A 19,133-nucleotide genomic window follows, 5' to 3' on the forward strand; every position below is an offset into this window, starting at 1 on the left:
TGTAAGAGTGAAACATAGTTGATTGATATAAGGTAAAAATCTGGGCTATAGCTGATCAATTTTTTTTCTTCCTTAGATGTCAGTACTGATTGGTTTAGAAAAAGAAAAAAATATCATAAAGTATCTGGAAATGATTGTCTAGTTTATTTTAAAACAAGAAGCATTCGTTTTTAAATAAATCAGAATACTTTTATTCAGCAGCACATTGTCATTGAACATTTAATGCTGTAGTCAAGGACATTATGCCTCAGCTATAAGGGAGAGATTAAATTATTTTCACCTTACAGGTATTATCCTTAGAGCTGAGGTGTAGCTTTTCTGAAACAATTTTATTAAGAACAAATATGCTACACGTTTCACTGTAATAACAACTGAAATGCAAACACTGGAGGACATCATTACAATCAAACAAGATTTTAAGAAATACCAGTTTTCAGGATTTTTTTCTTCCTGTCATTTTAAAATGATCTAAATTTGAATTTGAGGAGTTAAATTTTTAGTAGTATATATACTGATAATCTTGACTTATCTCCATCCCTCTTGACCACCCCCAGCAAATAAATCTGATTATATAAAGGGCTCTTATGCTCTGTAATAATTAAAATATATTAAAATAATTAAAAATCTACAATTTGAGAAGAATGCTTTTAACAAGTAGTATATATTTAATTGTGGTTAGATTCTGCCCCCCTCATCAAATTATCCTGGAAAAGCATCTGACATTTAGAAATGCTTTACAAAAATGTACAAAGTATTTTACATATTATTTTCATTTGATTCTCACAGCCCTCTGAGGGACGTATACAAGTACGTATCCCCATTTTATAGATGAGAAAACTAAAGCTTGGAAGGCCTGACTTTCTCAAGGTGATCTAGCTAGTGAAAGACAAACTTGGTACTCTTAATCTTAACCAAGTTTTCAGATATTGAGCCCACAGCATTCTTTCCCATTGTCACATCCATCCTTTTTATCAGAGCTTTAACTTAGGGCAGTCACTTTCCCAGGAAGTGTTGGTGATTATTCCCTATCCCTTAAAAGTAACCTCAGATTCTGCTACCATGGTAGTACCCTTTTCCCAAGGAGGGGAGCCTCCTGGACCCCCCCCCCCTTCATCATGCCAATCCTCACATAAAGTTCTGTATGGTGTTTTTTTTTTAATCACACTATTCAGAATATTAACAATGTGTCAAAATGGCGATGAATTTCGTCAAAAACCCAGTTCTAAATGTGTTGAGAGTTTTTTGTACCTAGGTGGTCTTTTAAACTCCATTCTTGATCAACCTTACTGAGCAATTGAGGCTCAATAAATTTGTGTAAACAGTCGAAGGTACAGTTCTTCTCTGGCCCTGAAACACAAAGTTGACTTCATCCACCACTGTCTTTTTGGTTTCAATCTAATTTATTCTGTAAATATCCTTTGCTACAAGCATCCACACTTTTCTGTGCCATACAAACCCATAAAAGAGCCCTGGGCCTCATATGCCTTGCTGACTGGAAAATAGAGAAACTGTCTTTAGGTTTTGAACATAGGAATTAAACCTGGTGTAAAATTGATGTCTGACAAACTGAGCCTAAGACTGGGGAAGGAGTGGAGTGTCCCAGTTGAATTTAACTGGATTCAGAAACCGCAAAGGGAGTGAATCGTTCAGAAAGTGAGTATTCATCAAGGAATATCTACAGGGTATTTTTCCTACAAAATGACTCAGTGCTGTGTGCATGAACATGCTGGTGCTTGAGCATGAAGTGAAAGTCTTTAACATGTGTTGTAATTTCATTAATCTGGGCTGTTAAAAGTAAACAACAGAGAAGTTTTGAAAAAAACTCTTAATAGCTGGGGAAATGCTAAGATTCATTGAAATTAATCTCAACTATGCTAATTTTACAATTTCATTATATTTTATCACTGGAATATTTGACAACTCGGAGAAGGGAAATAAGACAGGGAGAAGTGTTGGGAGGCTAGAAGATAAAGAGCAGGCATAGGGTGTGACCTTAGTGAAGAGGCTCATGTCTTTTTTTTTGGCCTATAGTAAAGGAGAGTATGGGGAATGATGACAAAGTAATAGACTTGAGATGTAAGAGCTCATGGCAAATGATCACATCTTATTCACTTCTCATTAACCCTATGAAAGAGGTGGCCCAGATGGTAGCATATCCATTCTACAAATGCTAAATCCCAAAGATCCTTGTATTGCCTGTAGCATAAAGAATGCATGAGCCAGAAAATGGCCTGGCTTTGAATTCTGGCTGTTAAGTTTCTGAATTATCAGTGTAACCATGGCTAAGATAGGTCTTTGGACATCATGCTTTAAAAAGAAAAAAAATCGCTAAAAGCCCAATTCTAGTTTCAGATCTGTATTTCTAAGCTCACAAGGCTAGTAAATGACCAATGTAGGATGCCCTAGGTCTTTTGAGTCCTAATCTGGTGTTTTTTCTACTAATTAAGGTCTCTGGAATCTGGCCCAGAGTAAAACAGGATCAACAATCAGGGTTTTGTATTTGGACACAGGCTAGTTCAGTAAATCCAGAAATATTAGGAAAACAAGGAGACAACCTCAGGAGCCCAAGAAGGACATCTAGGACAGCCTTCTCCTTGGGAGCAGCTGGGGAAAATCCCCAAAAGGCTTGTTTTGGTGGTAAAGCAACCACTTACTAGCGATCTAGTAGCCAAGAATCACGTAGGACTGAAGACAGTGTACAAGTACTGCTCCACTATGTGGAAGAAACGTTTGTAAAATGCTAATAAGCTTTTCACAGGAAAACGTGGGAGAATAGGAAAGAAAAATGCAAGAGAAGAAAAGTATGAGATTAGAGATGGCAGTGTGACAAAACTACTAAAATGACTCAGTAATTCATTACTGCCTACCAATAACTTGGGGGGGGGGAAGGAATGAGGAAATGGGACAGTGTGTTGCATTTTAAAATGAACAGCTTAAAGTAGGGTACCATAGTGTACAGCTACAATGGCAACGGAACAGAATTGTTTCCCATAGGGTTCTAGTCTTCTAGTGAGGATAGGTTAAAAGTAAAAATAAATAAGTGAATCCAGTGCAACTGTATATTACATCTAACCAGTTTGATCGAGTTCCTATTCTTTTAAGATTGAGTCTTAAAAGGCTGAAGAATAGTTTAACTTTCAAAATGTTCGATTTTAACAGTACCCGTTCCCCAACTCAAGGTACCCAGGTGGCACAGCGGACAGAGTGCAAGGCCTGGAGTCAGTAATACTTGAGTTCAAATTTGGCCTCCGCCAGTTATTAACTGTGTAACCTGGGCACATCACTTAACCCTGTTTGTCAAGCTGGAGAAGGAAATGGCAAACCACACTAAGTATCCTTGCCAAGAAAACTCCCAAAATGGGCTAGAGTCAGACATAACTGAAATGATTGAACAACAAACTTGTTGAAAATGAAGTTCTCTGGGGCGGCTAGGTGGCGCAGTGAGTAAAGCACTGGCCTCAGAGTCAGGAGTTCGGTTCCTCCCTCAGACAACACCCACACACCAAAAAAACTAGCCTTGTAACCTCGGGCAAGTTGCTTAACCCCAAATGCCCTCCGAAAGGCAAAAAAAAAAAAAATGTTCTGGTGTCTATCCCTATCCTGTCTGTCATCTAATGATGACTAAGAATTGGAAGTTTTAGCTTCCCCAAACACTGGAACCCAAAATATTTTTTATTGATGCCTTTAAAGTTTTACTCAACCCATTTCCCAAAAATATTCCCTTGTAAACCGTCCAATGTAATGACAACAAAAAAATTGAGGAAAACTGGGGGGAAAATCCTGCAAATTTTGACAGCATATCTGCAGTCAGTTCTCTTTAACACTATTACATCTCACCTATAACATCAGATCCTTAAACATGCTTAATTCGGTGAATGCCATTTCTCACATCTGCCTTTGTTCATGTTTTCCTGAATTAGGATGCATTCCCCTCTTTAAATTGCCACAGTTTAATGCTGTTTTATTCAGTTTTTATTGCCTTCATGAAATATTTTCTGCAATGGTTCTCTTTTGAATTCCCATGACACTTATAATATGGTCCTGTTAAGCCAGCCTCTTCCCAGTTCCTGGTACATGACAGTCATCCTTTGTTTTTGCATGCGTCTTTACACAGGCTTATTAGCTGTTGTTCCCTAAGCTTGGAATGTGCCCTCTTTACCTCCAACTCTGAATTCCTAGCTTCTTTCAAAGAATGTCTGAAGGTAGGAAGAGGTTAGGGGCAGCAGAAAGGAAGACACTGATTATTAGAGAGACGAGTAATCATCAATGGAATGTCTCAGAAGCAGGAAGGGTGGGATAGGAAAAAAGTACTTAGGCAGTATGGTGGTCAGTGGATAAGAGTAGTATATGCCAGTTCAAATCACTTCTTCAGTTTTGTCATTTGTAAAATGGGGATAATAAAGCACTACACAAATATTAGCTATTCCTAGCTAGCTATCAGATGCGAAAATAATAAAAGGAAGTCTTGCTAAACTGGTAAAAATGAAAACCACTTCATCCTCTGAGACTTGAGAGATAGGACAGGCAAGGACAAAAAAATCTAAAGGGAGGGAAGAAGAGAGAGGGGATGGATAGCTTCAATTTTTTCAAAACAGGAAGCAATGCCATCTGGTAAGACTGGGTATGTGGGTCATGGGGGCTTGATTTAGAATAGTTACCATGGGGAGTAATACGAAGTTAAATGGAGATGAATAAAAGGATTGCTGAGCAGAAGTAAAGGCCCAGTTAGCAGTTTCTAGATAGTCAGCTCTTAATAGTTTATAATTCTTACAATCTATATTTATACAGACTGCAACAGTCAGTCTATACTCATAAACTGTTTGGGAGAGGTAGGATCACCCAAATTAGTTGTCAACACATGACATTTGGGTGCTACCAGTTCCTAAAAAATACTCGGAAGAGCAACATCTCCAGGAAAAGAAAATCCACCAAACCTATTATTATGTTACAGTCTTTGAAAAGCTGATTCTATTTTTGTAGTTAGGTAAAACAAGGTGGGAAGAAGGCGGAAATTACAAGTGTGGCCAAGAATTTCACCCAGAATCCTAGATAAAAAGACCAAATTTCAAAAAACTGTTACTTAAAAGCTCCCTTTTATTACACTGAATTCAATGATACTTTTTTAGACATTTGTAGTTTTTCCTGGAAATATCATGTCATCTGTTTACAAACATAACACTTAATTTACAGAAGATTCCATACTTTCTACAATGCCAGAAACCCCAGGCAGCTTTCCTAGTTATAATCTTACTCTATATGCTTACTCTTAAACTGCCAAACTTTAATTCAGGTTATTCTTGAAAGCTAATAACTCAATAAAGCAAGTAACTCAAACACTTTTACAAAAGTATGAAACTAATTTATCCAGAGGAAATGCAGTAATCATTCTTGTTACTGTGGTTAAGGAAGGAAAACATCCTCACGATTCCAAACATGTAACAATGATAAAAGGTTATGCAAAGGTGCGCTGTTCACACACTCAATGTTTGGTCTCGGCAGCCACTTCATTTCACTTATAGGTAGAATCTTACTTTCATGCTCTTTTCTGCTGTTTGGGTTTGGTTATTTTTGGTATCAGCAGACTTGATACTTGATGCTCTCAGATAAATACTTAGTACAAAATTTGACAAACAAAAAAAATCTTTTCTTCAGGACTATGAATGTCGCCTCTTATCTATAAATAAAAAATGTATGCGGTAAATTTTATTTCCTATTGTGAGTCAATTTTCATATTTCAGTTTAAGATCTGTGAACCAAATCAACAATGTGACTAATTTACAGTTTAATTAAGAAGATTATATTAGACTAGTCAAAGTAAAATCTTCTAAACAACCTTTAAAGCCTAAATAATTGTCAGGGCATTTCATCTAGCATTCTTCATAAAGACTGTATTTTTCAAAAGTATAAGTTATTTTGGTTGGATCATCTGCAAAAATGACAACAAATAATGCCCTATAGTCTTTCTAATTAGAAAGGTTAATTTACAGAAGCTTAGAAAGCCAAGACTAGACACAGTAGACTTATTGGCTCTTACTTACAATGCATAGTATGACATCACATATTTAAGAAGTTTTCTGCATTCAGCTTAGAAGGTGTTTCTTCCCAAGAAATTGAACTTTTCTGTCAAATGCACTTGATCGAATGGGTGAATTTGGTTCATAAAACGGATTCATTGCAAACTAGGGAATGGAAAAAGAGTATTAGACTTACAGATACCATGTTTATAAAATAAAACTTATAGCTTCAAATTTAAATTCAGATGCCTGAATATAAGTTTTTGCAAACTACTCAAAATAAATCTTTTTAAGGAGCAAATTTTTAAACATTTTATAATTCAGGATACATCTGTGACTGGCTCTTTAAAGAAGTTCAGTTTTATTTTCAGTTTTTGGTTTTAAATATACTTATCAGGGTGACAAGCATTAAAAAGATTTCCACACAGGCATATGAAAAACTCAAATAAAAGTCTGGGGGCCAAAAAAAAAAAATGCCCCAGAAGTCTAGTCTGAAAATAAGAGAAGACAGCCTAATGTTTACTAGTAATCCTATTCAAAAGAACCTCAATTCTTCCCTCTCTACCACTGAAACCTGAGATTCTCTAACTTTACAACTAGGGAAGATGCTCCTATTTTTGCTTCCTACCAATCTGAGAAGGATGGTTATCTAGACTAATTTGTGTGATAAGCTATTAATATGCAAAATATATTTTAATCATTTGGTAATCATTTTTGCTTTGGTAACAATGTATTTCTCGGCTTTTCAGTAATTTTTTTCCGGCTACTTTAAATGTTAAGTAAAATAGAAAGCATGACTTTAAATTAGACCACTTTTATGATGTAATAAATGTTTCCTGTTAGTTTATTATTTACATTCTATTATTTTTTAAAAATAACCTTCATTTTTAAAATTATGAACTTAAAACATCAATAGATACGTACATTTCAAAATACAAAGAACAGTAAATAGGAATGACATGAATCTGAACTTGCTAGGTAGTTTGTTTTAAAAAAGGTGATTGTAATGTCAGTATGGTAGCAACAAAACTGTCGCTCGTCTGCGTCCCTTTCTGAACTTCCTTCTGCTCTCTTCCGTTTATTTTTTAAAAAGCATTTTATTGATTAATTTTTCTTCTCTTTTTGTTTTTCTATCCAACTTCCTCCCCCATCCCAAATGTGCTCTTCTGATTTCTTAAATTGGTTGGTTCCAGAACTTCTACTAAATTTCCAGGTAAAGACAACTCAATTAAGTACTAAAACAAAGGGGGCCGGTACAGGTAACTGACATTTGACTTTGAAAGGTAACATGTTTTACAGATCAGTGATATTGCCAATTAAGTTTAAAAACATATTGAAAATAGTTGGTTGATGCTGACTACACAGCAGTGAGATGAAGGGAGAGTACTAAAAGGTAAAACAAAGGAAAGCTAGACTGAAATTAAGCAATGGCTATAGACATCCAGGGTTTATCAGTATAAAAGTACTGAAATGGGAGCTTGGAGGCTTTGGTGCTGGTTGTAGTTCTGTCATCAACTCTGCATCTTCTCGGAAAGTAATTTCATCTGTCTAGGGAACAGACCCTGCTCTAAAGTCCCTACCTGTCGTCCTGAAATGCTAAGACTCTAATCCACAAAGTGGAAAGTTCTACACGTCAAGAATAAGGCACACTTTTCAGTATGTATTACTAGAAGAAATGAAATGAAAACCAAAAAAAAGAGTTGTCTACATGGAAGCCCAATGTAGAATTCCTATTTCATGTTCTTCACCTGAAACCCAAAAAATTGCTGATTAAACTAGCAGCTAATTAAACACTATAGCTACCTTTCAGGTCATGTCTTATCAATTTTATTTTTCAAAACCGAACTTTACTATTTTTGATGCTTCATTTTCATTGACTATTTAATAGTGCAGTGTAGCTAAGTGATGTCAGGCCTGGAGTTAGGAACACTCATATTCATGAATTCGAATCTGGCTTTAGACACATCAGCTGTGTGACCTTGGGCAAATCACTTAACCCAGTTTGCCTTAGTTCCTCATCTGTAAAATGAGCTACAGAAGAGAGTGGTAAGCCAATCCAGTATCTTTGCCAAGAAAATCCCAAATGCAGCCATGAAGAGCTGGACACAAAGGAAAAACAACTTAACAGTTTCCATCATATGTATAACATATGGAGAATAGTAACTTTAAACACATAGTCCCTGTCTGTGAGTTGTACCTTACTGTTATATATGATATCCCTCTCTATGGTCCAAAACTTGGAAATCTTAAAGATTACAAAAGGTAACCTACCTTTATATATAAATCATAGACATCACTAAAGAAGTTCTTTATTCCATCTTCTTGTCTTACATCATGAAGCATAATAAATCTCATATGTAAAACAGTTAAGTATATCATATTTTCTTCTTAAAAAATGAAAAAAATTAGAAAGGCAGCAGATGATACTATAGTCATTTAAGTTACATCAGTAAAAGCAGCATAGTCTATGCTGTGGTGTCAAACTATTGACAGAAATGGGGGGGGAAAGGGTGAGGCAGGGACAGCAGCACTAAACCTATACACACACATATAAACTATACATAATGATTCCTGAGGGCTGCACAGTGATAGAGTTTTAAAATTTAATATTGTCTATATATATATGTCCAACAATATATATATAGTCTATATGTCTATATATATATGTTTAATATTGTCTATATATATATATTATCTTCTGTATTTGTTATTTTGCTAAATACTTCCCATTTACATTTTAATCTAGTTTGGGCTACACTGGGGAATGCTGAAGACAGCCCATGGCCCAAAGGTCACATCTTTTGACACCTTTGGTCTAGTGGACAGAAAGCTGACAAGGGTTCAAATCTCACCTCTGACACAGTGGTAATTAATCCTGAACAAGTCATTTAATCTTTTAGTACTCAGGCATCTTTCTAATGCTGACTTGCATGATACTGTTGAGTTTCCCCACATTGGATTTCCCTGTTATCAATGCAATCACTGGTCCAGTTCTTATCCCTAACCCTATTAGTAAAATTGGGTTTTAAAACATTTTAGTTGTTTTGAGAAGCTTTACGGTAAAGTAATTTAGTACACAAAATTCTGTGATCTTGCAGAGTGAGGCAATGTCCTGAACCAAATGGTCCTCAATCTACCTATGACTTATGATAGTTTTAGGGACTTGCCTGAGGCAATGGTTTTTGTGCCAGAGACAGGATCTGAACCTAGGTTGTCCTGACATCAAGTCTAGCATTCTCTCTGGCAGGCCAACACTGACTCCCAAAGACATCTAATACAGTACTTAACTAAAAACTTATCACTTAAATTTTAAGAGTAAACTAGAAAGAGGATTTTACATGTAACTTCAGATAAAATTTAATTTCTTTTAATAAATGCAGGAAACCTGGCTTTTTCTTTTTCTCAAATTCACAACACCTTTTTCTAAAATATGGATTAATACCTTTAAGGGAAGATTTTTTTTAACTTCCATGATGATGGAAATCCTATCACAATTTCAAACCCTAGCAAGTATATAAAGTGTTGCTATAACTCATCTTTTCAGATTTTTAACAATGTACAGTTTTTAAATGTATTATTGTTAGGAAAAGGATATGGCCTGCAGTAACAAAAGCGGAAACAAACCACTCATTGAATTTGTCCACAGTTTTCAGGTACATATTGTTAGACAGCCACATATTTTCATCTACTAGGTCAAGGGCTGCATGAGCTATGAACTGGTTCAGATGACGATGATCATCCTGAAATAAAACATGGACAAAGCAGATTATAAGCTTCACTTTGCAAAATACATCATTATTTCATTATTCAATATTCATTAAAATATTTCATTATTAAAACTTCTAGGTATGGTTTTAAGCCACACAACTTTATTTTCCTGCTTATATTTCTTTTGGTCATTATTATAATTCTATACTATTTTTACATAATGTTCTTCTCTACGTTTGAAAATCAAAAAACATTAACTCACATATGTATTGGAAGAGGCCCTTAAAACCAGTTCTCAACTCTAAGCTCAGTTCTCTGTTCATCAAGAGAATAAACTTCATAATTTCTACATTTAAAAACAGGGGAAATATTTTAAGCTTGAATTTTGTAACAGTTTTATAAAGTACACACTAAGAGACAGGTATATAGGGGAATTTAAGTGTTACACATAATTAAAGTAGTTCTTGAAAAAAGTGCCACTTATTTATGATTGTGGTAAATGGAGGTAAAAAGGCAAGTTAAAAAAAGTGTTATTTAAAAGGTAGATAGGGGGCGGCTTGGTAGCACAGTGAGTAAGAGCACCAGCCCCAGTGTCGGGATGACCTGGGGGATCGAATCCGGGCTCAGACATTTAGCACCCACCCAGAAACACCTGGCCATGTAACCTTGAGCAAGTTACTTAGCCCCAATTGCTTTAAAAAAAAAAAAAAGGTAGATAGGATAGGATTAGCTAGATTTATCACTCAAAAATACTAGTTGTGTAGAGAAGGAATCAGATGGCGTTTCAATGCTTTTTAAGATATTCAGATTAGCCAATACTCAGATTTGTGATCTCACTGAGGAATTCCTCATTCAGGAATTCTTTCCAATGATTGAGACTTCAACCCAAGTATGTCTTCCCAACCTTTAAGACTTTCCTCCATGACATTCAGTAATCTACATAATGTATTGCTTTCTCCTAACATGGAGAATACCAGCAGAGCAATCTAGATGCCCACGTGTCATTCCCTGCTCTCACCGTGTGAACATTTTCTCATATTCTTTGAAGACACCCTTTATTCTTATTTTCTGGAAATTTGAATTGGTTTTATGTTGTAGCCTACTCACACCCGCCATATGCCTTTCCATCACCTTCTCTGTAATAGCTGTCTTTAGTCCTTTGGAGGTAGCAGTGTTCTGGGTCTCTCCCCCATACAGTAGTAATGGTAAAATGTTTGTATTGTAAAGATGGATCTTTGCTTTTTATGAGAAGCATGTAGCCAGTAAGAATGTAATATGATATCCCCAAAGCAAACCAAATTGTTCTCCTCCTCTTCGACTCTGGGCCTGGACATAAGTATTGTTTGTCTCAAATATAGAGACTTTCTGAAAAGCTCTCCTGGGTGTCCTTTCAGATGCATGCTGAAATCTGGTTAACAGATGTTCTTTATCTATTTGGTCTTTCCTGTGTGGATGGACAGGTCAAACTCCTTTCACTGTTTAGATATCTCTCACAGGAGACTCTGCAATGTGTTAGGGCTTGATAACAAAATGATGTCATCTACAAATAGGAACAAACTTGTTTGTTAAAGAATCTCATAATTTCCTCAACCTGGACTCTGTGCTAGGTCTCTGCCTTCACAGTGGCAAATGCTTTTAGTAAAGATATATCTTATTTTATGCCTGATGTATTATGATCAAGGGCACTGACCAGGATTATTTCTATGACTACATTTTCCAAGAAATAGTAAATAATCTTGATATATGAATGAGACACCTTGCTGTAAAAGAGATTGTAAGGCAGTTTTTTGTTCTATGAAGTCCAATAGTTTTGAGGGGAGGGGTGGGAGAAGTAATCAACCAACAGTAGGCACAATGGGACAATGGGATCTTTTTTTTTCTTTTTGGAGGGGGGAAGGCAGGGCAATTGGGGTTAAGTGACTTGCTCAAGGTCACACAGCTATTAAGTACTAAATATCTGAGCCTACATTTGAACTCAGGTCCTCCTCATTCCAGGTCTGATGCTTTATTCACTGTGCCACCTAGCCACCCCTGCAAATGGGATCTTACATTCTCTATATCTTTCAGTCACTTGTGAAATGGTAAAGATGTGACCCATTATTTTATATGGCTTTTGAAAATCTGCTTATTTCCCACTAATATCCTTATCCAGGACCTTCATATTTAATGTAGATGGCAGAGAAGAAAGACAGGTCAACAGTTGTTGATTTTTACTTGCTCACCATCAATTGTGTGTATTATTCTGAACAGCTATTTTGCTTGTTTCCGTTATATAAATCACAACAGTTCTTTAAGTGTTATGTATTATATATTTCTATAATATTACTCACACCACACACACACACTCACACTCAATTTCCTCAACTGTGAAATGGAGATTAAAAACAGTACCTACCTGGAAGGGTTGTTGTGAGATCAAAGCAACAACTCTATATAAGCCTGTTCATCAAAACCAACCTATTTGGCAAAAGAAATGATTCAGCACTTCCCTTCTGGCTGGCCTTTGCCTCTACTGCGACCCTGACGCTGGCCCCATCACCTCGTGCCTTGACTATGTCGATAGCATTGCGGCTGTTCTCCCTGGCTCGTTTGTTTCCACTCTAGTTCATTTTCCAGTTAGCTACCAAAGTGATCTTACTGAAGCACGGTTCTGACTACTCTGAGATCAAAGTCTGGCTTTTAAGACCTGGCCCCTTCCTACTTTTTCAGTCTTCTTACTCCTCACTCCCCTCAACATACACTGACATCCGAGGGCACTGGCCACCTTGCTGTTCTTCACACAAAGCACTCCATCACCTGACTGGATTTTTGGTGGCTGGTCTTCTTGCCTAGAATGCTTTCCCTCCTTGTTTCTGCCTCCTGGCTTTTCTCAAGTCTCAGCTAAACCTGTACATTCTGCAAGAAGCCATTCCTGGTCCCTCTTAATGTGACTGCCTTCCTTCTGAGAATGCCTCCAATCTATCCTTCCTATGTCCTTTGTAGATAACTCTTTTTGTTTTCTCCCTCGCTGGACCATAAGCTTCTTGAGGGTAGGCACTGTTTTTGTCTTTTTTGTAGCCCCAGTGGTCAGCACAGTGCCCGGCACATGGTAGTTGCTTCATAAATGTTTGCAGACTTGACTTTAAGTAACATAAGTATTTGGCCACAAAAATGAAGACCTAATTTAGGTTAAGTCCCAGGTTCTTTCTATTACATCATGGTACCTCTAAAAACTGTAAGCATAGGGTTGTAAAGGTCATGAAGATTCATCCCACCCCTTTCATTTTAAAGGCAGGTAACCAAAACACAAAAAAGGTCAAGTGACTTGCCAAGGTCATAATGCTAGAAGGATCCCTATGATTGAAAAATGAGTATCTAAAGTTCTCTGCATTATGTCACTATCCAAGACCACAACACTGAAATTCATCCTTTTGTTAACAAAGGAAACCTGACACATCTTAAATATATGTATCATATCCTGATGTGAATTCTTTTTTTTTTCCAAATTTTTTATTTATTTTTAGTTTTCAACATTCATTTCCACAAGATTTTGAGTTACAATTTTTTCTCTCCCCATCTTTCCCCTATTCCCCACCCCAAAATAGCCTGATGTGAATTCTAAAGTAATGTTATTGTGTTTACATAGTAGGACAAATAAGGGACTAAAAATGTTTGCAGGATAACTAGGAACAGCATTTCTAAGTATTATTTTGGTCTTTTGTTTTTTCTTCCTCATAAAACATTCTTTCACTTCACTATGGAAGTAATCTATGGATCACAGGAAGTCCAGTAAAGAACACTGGATTTGGAACCCTAAGACCTGGGAATTTCACTTTTAGCTGTGTCATTTACTTAGCTGTCTGGCCTGGGTAATGTATTTCTTTAAGTTTCAGTTTTCTATCTCTAAATGTACCTGACCCACAAACTGGTTGTGTGACTCCAGGGCAAGTCACTTAACCTCTCTCAGCCTGTTTCTTCATCTGTAAAACAAGATCACAATAGGAGCTACCACCCAGGGTTATTGTGAGCATCAAACGAGATAGCATATGTATGGTGCTCTGCTAACTGTTAAAGGAGCCAAAGAAGGAAATGGCAAACCACTGCAGTATCTTTATATCAAGAAAACCCCAAAGGGGGACAGAAGAGTTGGACGTGCCTCAGCAACAACAAACTTTCAAGTGCTATTTATAGTCAGTGTTTCTTTAAGCCGCAGGTTACAAGTGGAAAAAGTTTTAGGAAGTCCTGCTGTATAAATGCCACCATTATCATTATTATATAAATACATAATATAAAGACAGTAATAACTGCAGTATCTCCCTCAAATGTCAGGAGGGCTAAATGAAACCATTACAAACCGTTTTGTATATAATATAGTGCTTCGTATTGGCCTTTGGGGTTCAATTGTCAGATAACAGAAAATTGTCTTTTGAATGGCCCTCAAGCCCCTGCTGTCTCATGGATAACCTGTTAATAATTCTGATTTGTAGTCACTATCAGCATTTCTTCTAAGCAGGAGAGCTCAAAAATCATTAGGACACTAGTTTTGTTTTTGTTTTATTTCCTTTCCTGGAGATATGTTTTTGAAGGAAAGTTTATCAGTGCTGAACATCTACTTAGAAAGGCAAATGGTTTATATAATATAGACAGGTATTTGCCACTGGGGGATTTTGAGGGCTCCTTAGACAGAAACAATGGCTTCTCCAATCAATTTAATATCATCCTAATTATAGTATTTCTTAAAAGTATTCAAGCTACACATCTTGCAATAGAAAATGATGCTTTAGATGAAGTAAGTTTTCTTTTTGAACCTCTGTATACGCTTTTAACTTTCTCTGTTTCCAGTCTAACTTTCCAAGATGACTGCAGAAACTGGCTGATTTGCTGTTTTCTATGAATGACATTCTATCTCCCACCTCTAGCTTTGCACAGTTATCCCTCATACCTGGAGTTCTCTTGCCTCAAAGAATCCCTGGATTCTTCGAAGGTCATCTCAGTTGCCATCTTCGATAGAGAGGAAACTTATCCTGCTTCCCAACAGTTACTAGTTTCTCCTCCCCACCCACTACCCCTGAAATTACTATGTATATTTTGAATTTACTTTTCTCTGAACATGTTTTTTCCCAACATAAATATTTTGATAAATTTCTTGAGGGAAGGGACTGTTTGGTTTTATACCCATGTTATAGGAATGTAAATTTTTAAGATTTTCCCTGCCCCTAGGTTAAGTGTACCTGGAGCCTGTGGTGGGAGGCTTGTTTTTCAGGAACACCCACACCAAGGTGCTTTGTGATTGGGCAGTGTGTCAAGAGGGTTGTTACATTCTCTGAGCCAGGAGAAGGCTATATAATCCCTGATGTGAGACACTGTTTGGGGGCTCACTTTGAGAAGTGATGTGTGATTTGACCAGATGAGACTCTGGGCAGTTTTCAAACCCCCGGCTTTGAAAAACCGAGATGTCGATGCTTCCCTCCCTGGTAATTATGATTTGCTATGGATGTAATGGTTGGACAGTTGGAGGCCTGTCTGCTTGAAATGTTTCTGTCTGTATACTCTGCAGTTCGGGGTGCTGACCTTTTCCCCCTCAACTAGGTAAATGATACGTTTGATTGATTAAAGCAAGATTGTTAACCCACTTTGAGTTGCTTTCCTTTAGAAAAGTGGATCTAAGAACCTGTGTTGGCAGCCACCCTGGGCACGCTGGGTGCTTGCTGCTACAACTCATTACCTAGCATAGAATATGCATTTAATAAGTTTCTATTGTTGTGGTTATGGAAATGGAATGCATAACTATGAAAGAAAACACTTGTTGGTTCTTATATTTAATCTATATGCTAAATCATGTTTGCCATTGTTGAACACAATGTTCATGGCATCTGAAGGTGTCATACTTTTGCATCTTCCTTTAATTTCCTATATACTTTTGTGGGTTGTCCTTGAGGTAAATTAGCTGTGTTAAGCTTATCTGATGTCCACAGCATGTGAGTTTGTCAAACAGCATTTATTAAGCATCTGCTACGTGCAAGGCACTTAGCATGCAAAATGCAGGGGACACAAAGGCAAAAGACAGTCCCTTAAACTCAAGCTCAGGCTAATGGAAGAGTCAACATTGGCACAAGTTCATACAAACAAGACATTTACAGGATAATCAACAGAAAAAAGGGGAACTGGGAAAGGATCAGTACAAAGTAACACATCTTAATACTTAATAGAAGCATAATGTTTAAAACAAGGGAGTACTGTAATAACCCTATTGCACTGTGCTTTGCTAGCATTCCAACAAAGTAATACAACATCTGCTAATGCTGGCCCACAATGAGACCAAGCAGGAGAATCTATAGGAAACATGAATATAGAAAATGTGACAGTGGATATTCAAGAAGAATGGAACAATGTAAACTAACAGACCTCTTTCACCCTTTCATTCAGGGGTTTATAATTTATAAGAAATCTGATGCCTTGTGGTATAACTGTAACTTTCATTTTACTCTGAAGACAACAATTTTTACCACATTGCCACTGTATTATAAAACAGAGTATCATACATTTATTGTTTGCTTTTCTTAAATAAGAAGAAGCACAGTGAAGCAGCAAGTTTTACTGAATTGGGAGTAAAGACTTGGGTACGAATGTTGGCTGCATACTACTGTGACCTATGAGTAAATCACTTCAACTCATTGGACATTAGCTTCCTTATCTGTTTCACCACTAAGATCCTATCCCATACTTATCATGACAAAATAAAAATCACTTTAAAGAATTTTTAAGGTTACATACACACCTTAGATTCCACCTTTCCAGCTGGTAAAAATTCCATTTCAAAAACTGGATTATCATGATGGCCTACAATTACAAAGTAGAAGCTTCCAGACATTGTCTTCAATGTACAGGTCCTAAGTAAATGAGATAATAAATCTCTTTGTGAATTTTATGCTAAAAAGAAATGTAAGTCTAGCAAAGTCTTAAAATATCATCAATCTACATGGAAGATGCGTGTTATTGAAGCAAAATTAATAAGATCATCTGTGTGGGGATAGAAAAACAAAATGTCTAATATAATACAGGTAGCAGGGAGAGATTAAGGACATAGGAAATGTTTTATTTTTTAAATGCTTTGTTATAAGCTTTAAAGTAATCCATGTAAATTAAACTTTTTTTATGGTTAATATTTAATTAAATATATTTCAAGGTATAAAATGTCTTACGTTTCTCCCAGGTTTCTTTACATATTAATTCCCATTTACTTTTATATACAGTTAGCATGTACTCTGTTCTTTGGGCTTTATTCCATTCCTTCCCGTTGCATCATTTCATAAAGTTCCAGCCAGAATTTTTTTCAATTCTTTATCAATCTAAATTTAATTATAATATTCATTCTATTAATATGACCTTCTCCAATTTTTAGGGCATTTAGGTTTCTTCCAAAGTTTTTACAATGACAAATAATACTAAATAGGAATGAGACAGAAATTTTCAGACAAAGCCAATGTGTGTGTTTGTTTTGCTTCACTAAATTTTTTTGTTACAAAGGAGTGCCTGGGGGGAAAAGGAAGGGTTGAACAGGAGAGTTATAGAGAACTGACACATATACACAAAGAAATGAAAGATCTATCAGTAAAATGTTAAAAGACACACACACAGAAGAGAGAAGGAAATGTAGAAGAGGATTCTGACAAGCTTGGCAGGGCTAGTAGTACCATGTTAAATTAAATGTATACTTAAAATACCCCCCAAAAGTAATACCAGTCTGCTTTCAAGGAGCTTTGTCTGGATCATAGCGACTTTCTTGTTACAGTCTATCTAAGGCCAATTTGTTAAGTGTGAGGTATATTCCATTGCTGAAATTTGTATCTACTTGTTTAATTAGTGGGTACTTTTAAATAACTATTAACAACTAGTATTTGCTTTTAAATTGCCTATTTGTATCCTTTGGGAGCTAGGAGTTTCTGTAAAATTTTAACAGTTCTCTAGTCTGGATGTCAAGTTTTTAATATGTGATGTTGGCTGTAAAGATTTTCTCCAATCTGACATCTTAAAAAAAAAACATACCATTTTTGTTGTACAGAAACTTATTTTAACGTAATCAAGCAACTTATCTTTTCCCCAATAAATTCTTCTATTTCTGTAACAGAAATATTCCCCTAAAGACTGAAACAAATATTTTATTCTATCCCTTCCCTTCCATTTTTTGTATAGTTCTTTTTATGTTTAAATCTATCATCCAGCTGAAATTCATTGAGGTATATACATGGTGTGAGATATGGGTATAGGTTCATTTCCTGCCAGATATATTTTTAAGTTTGACTGATGCCTTTTGTTTTGTCTTTTTAATACTCATCTTTTTCCAACATTTACATTTTCACTACTTCCACACCCCTTTCTGCTACTTAGAATAGTCCCTTAGGGCAGGAGGGAGGTAAGACAGATGCAAGAAATGTTGCAGAGGTGGAAACAGCACTTTTTATGTGGAAAAAGTCCACAACTTTTACTTGACTACAAGCTCAACATTAATGGCATGATGTGGCTAGCATAGAAACGAATGGCAAGCTATATTAATAGAAATATATCTAAAACAAGGGAGTACTGTAATAACCCCATTGCACTGTGCATTGCTAACATGACATGGAGCGACATATTCAATTCTGGACATCACGTTTTAGGAGGAGCTTAGATGAAATTGTAAACATCCAGAAAAGGAAAACCAGTATGGTGAAGGATCTGGGGGAAAAAAAACACCACCATGTCATACCAAGAATTGCTGGAGACTGTTTTTCCTGGCAAATCTCAAATATGTGAAGGGTTATTATTTGAAAGAGGCACGTGAGAGTCTTTGTAAGTTTGGCATATGGAAGGTGAAAGTGATCAAGTTAAGGGTAAGTCTATGGGGAAATATATCTGGCTGAATATAAAAGACACTGCTAACAATTTGTCAGTGAAGGGAATTTGGAACGGGAGGAGCAGGGTTCAAATTCTGCCCCAGCCAATTACTATGGGTATGAATGATCTCTGGCAAGTCATTTACTCTCTAGGCCTCAATGTTTTCCATTCTAAAATGTTGAGGGAAGGACTGGAAAACCTCAAAGGTCCCTTTCTTTTGTACTATGACACCGGATGGTCTTTTCTCAGACCTCATCCTTCTAGGTGTCCTCAGCTTTAAAAAGCTGAGGATTATTATTATTATATTATTAATTTTTGTTTATATTTTATTAAGTATTACCATATTATTAATTTTAATAAGTATTATTATATTATTAATATTTTAAGTATTAATTAATTATTTGTGGTTTTAAAAGCATTATCTTATTAATTTTATTAAGTATTATCATATTAATTTTTATTTATATTTTAATAAGTATTACATTTTTAATTCTATTTTTAATAAGTATTGTTATATTATTAATTTTATTTATATTTTTGTTAAGTATTATATTATTA

At 36.0% G+C, this 19,133-nt stretch overlaps 2 protein-coding genes across 4 annotated transcripts in view; one reads left to right on the plus strand and one right to left on the minus strand.

The window, feature by feature from the left end:
- The window catches only part of OFD1 (OFD1 centriole and centriolar satellite protein), a 344,344-nt gene that overhangs the window by 271,355 nt on the left and 53,856 nt on the right, over positions 1-19,133 (plus strand). The window lies entirely within an intron of this gene.
- Positions 168-19,133, minus strand: part of TRAPPC2 (trafficking protein particle complex subunit 2) — a 19,975-nt gene continuing 1,009 nt past the window's right edge. The window contains exons 2-6 of one of the 3 annotated variants that reach the window (XM_069100623.1): positions 16,480-16,591; positions 9,606-9,754; positions 8,286-8,367; positions 6,039-6,179; positions 168-1,347 (exon numbers count right to left, since the gene is read on the minus strand). In XM_069100623.1, the coding sequence (XP_068956724.1) occupies positions 6,081-6,179; positions 8,286-8,367; positions 9,606-9,754; positions 16,480-16,572 (423 nt within the window). In that variant the 5' untranslated portion in view covers positions 16,573-16,591 and the 3' untranslated portion in view covers positions 168-1,347; positions 6,039-6,080. Of the gene's footprint in view, positions 1,348-5,076; positions 6,180-8,285; positions 8,368-9,605; positions 9,755-16,479; positions 16,592-19,133 lie in introns of those variants that run through there. The other 2 variants (XM_069100622.1, XM_069100621.1) reach the window with 2 other exon arrangements.

Source organism: Petaurus breviceps, unplaced genomic scaffold (genome assembly GCF_028583685.1).
Source record: "Petaurus breviceps papuanus isolate PSGF00001 unplaced genomic scaffold, PetGlider_PUasm1.0 419, whole genome shotgun sequence".
Lineage (NCBI taxonomy): Eukaryota > Metazoa > Chordata > Mammalia > Diprotodontia > Petauridae > Petaurus > Petaurus breviceps.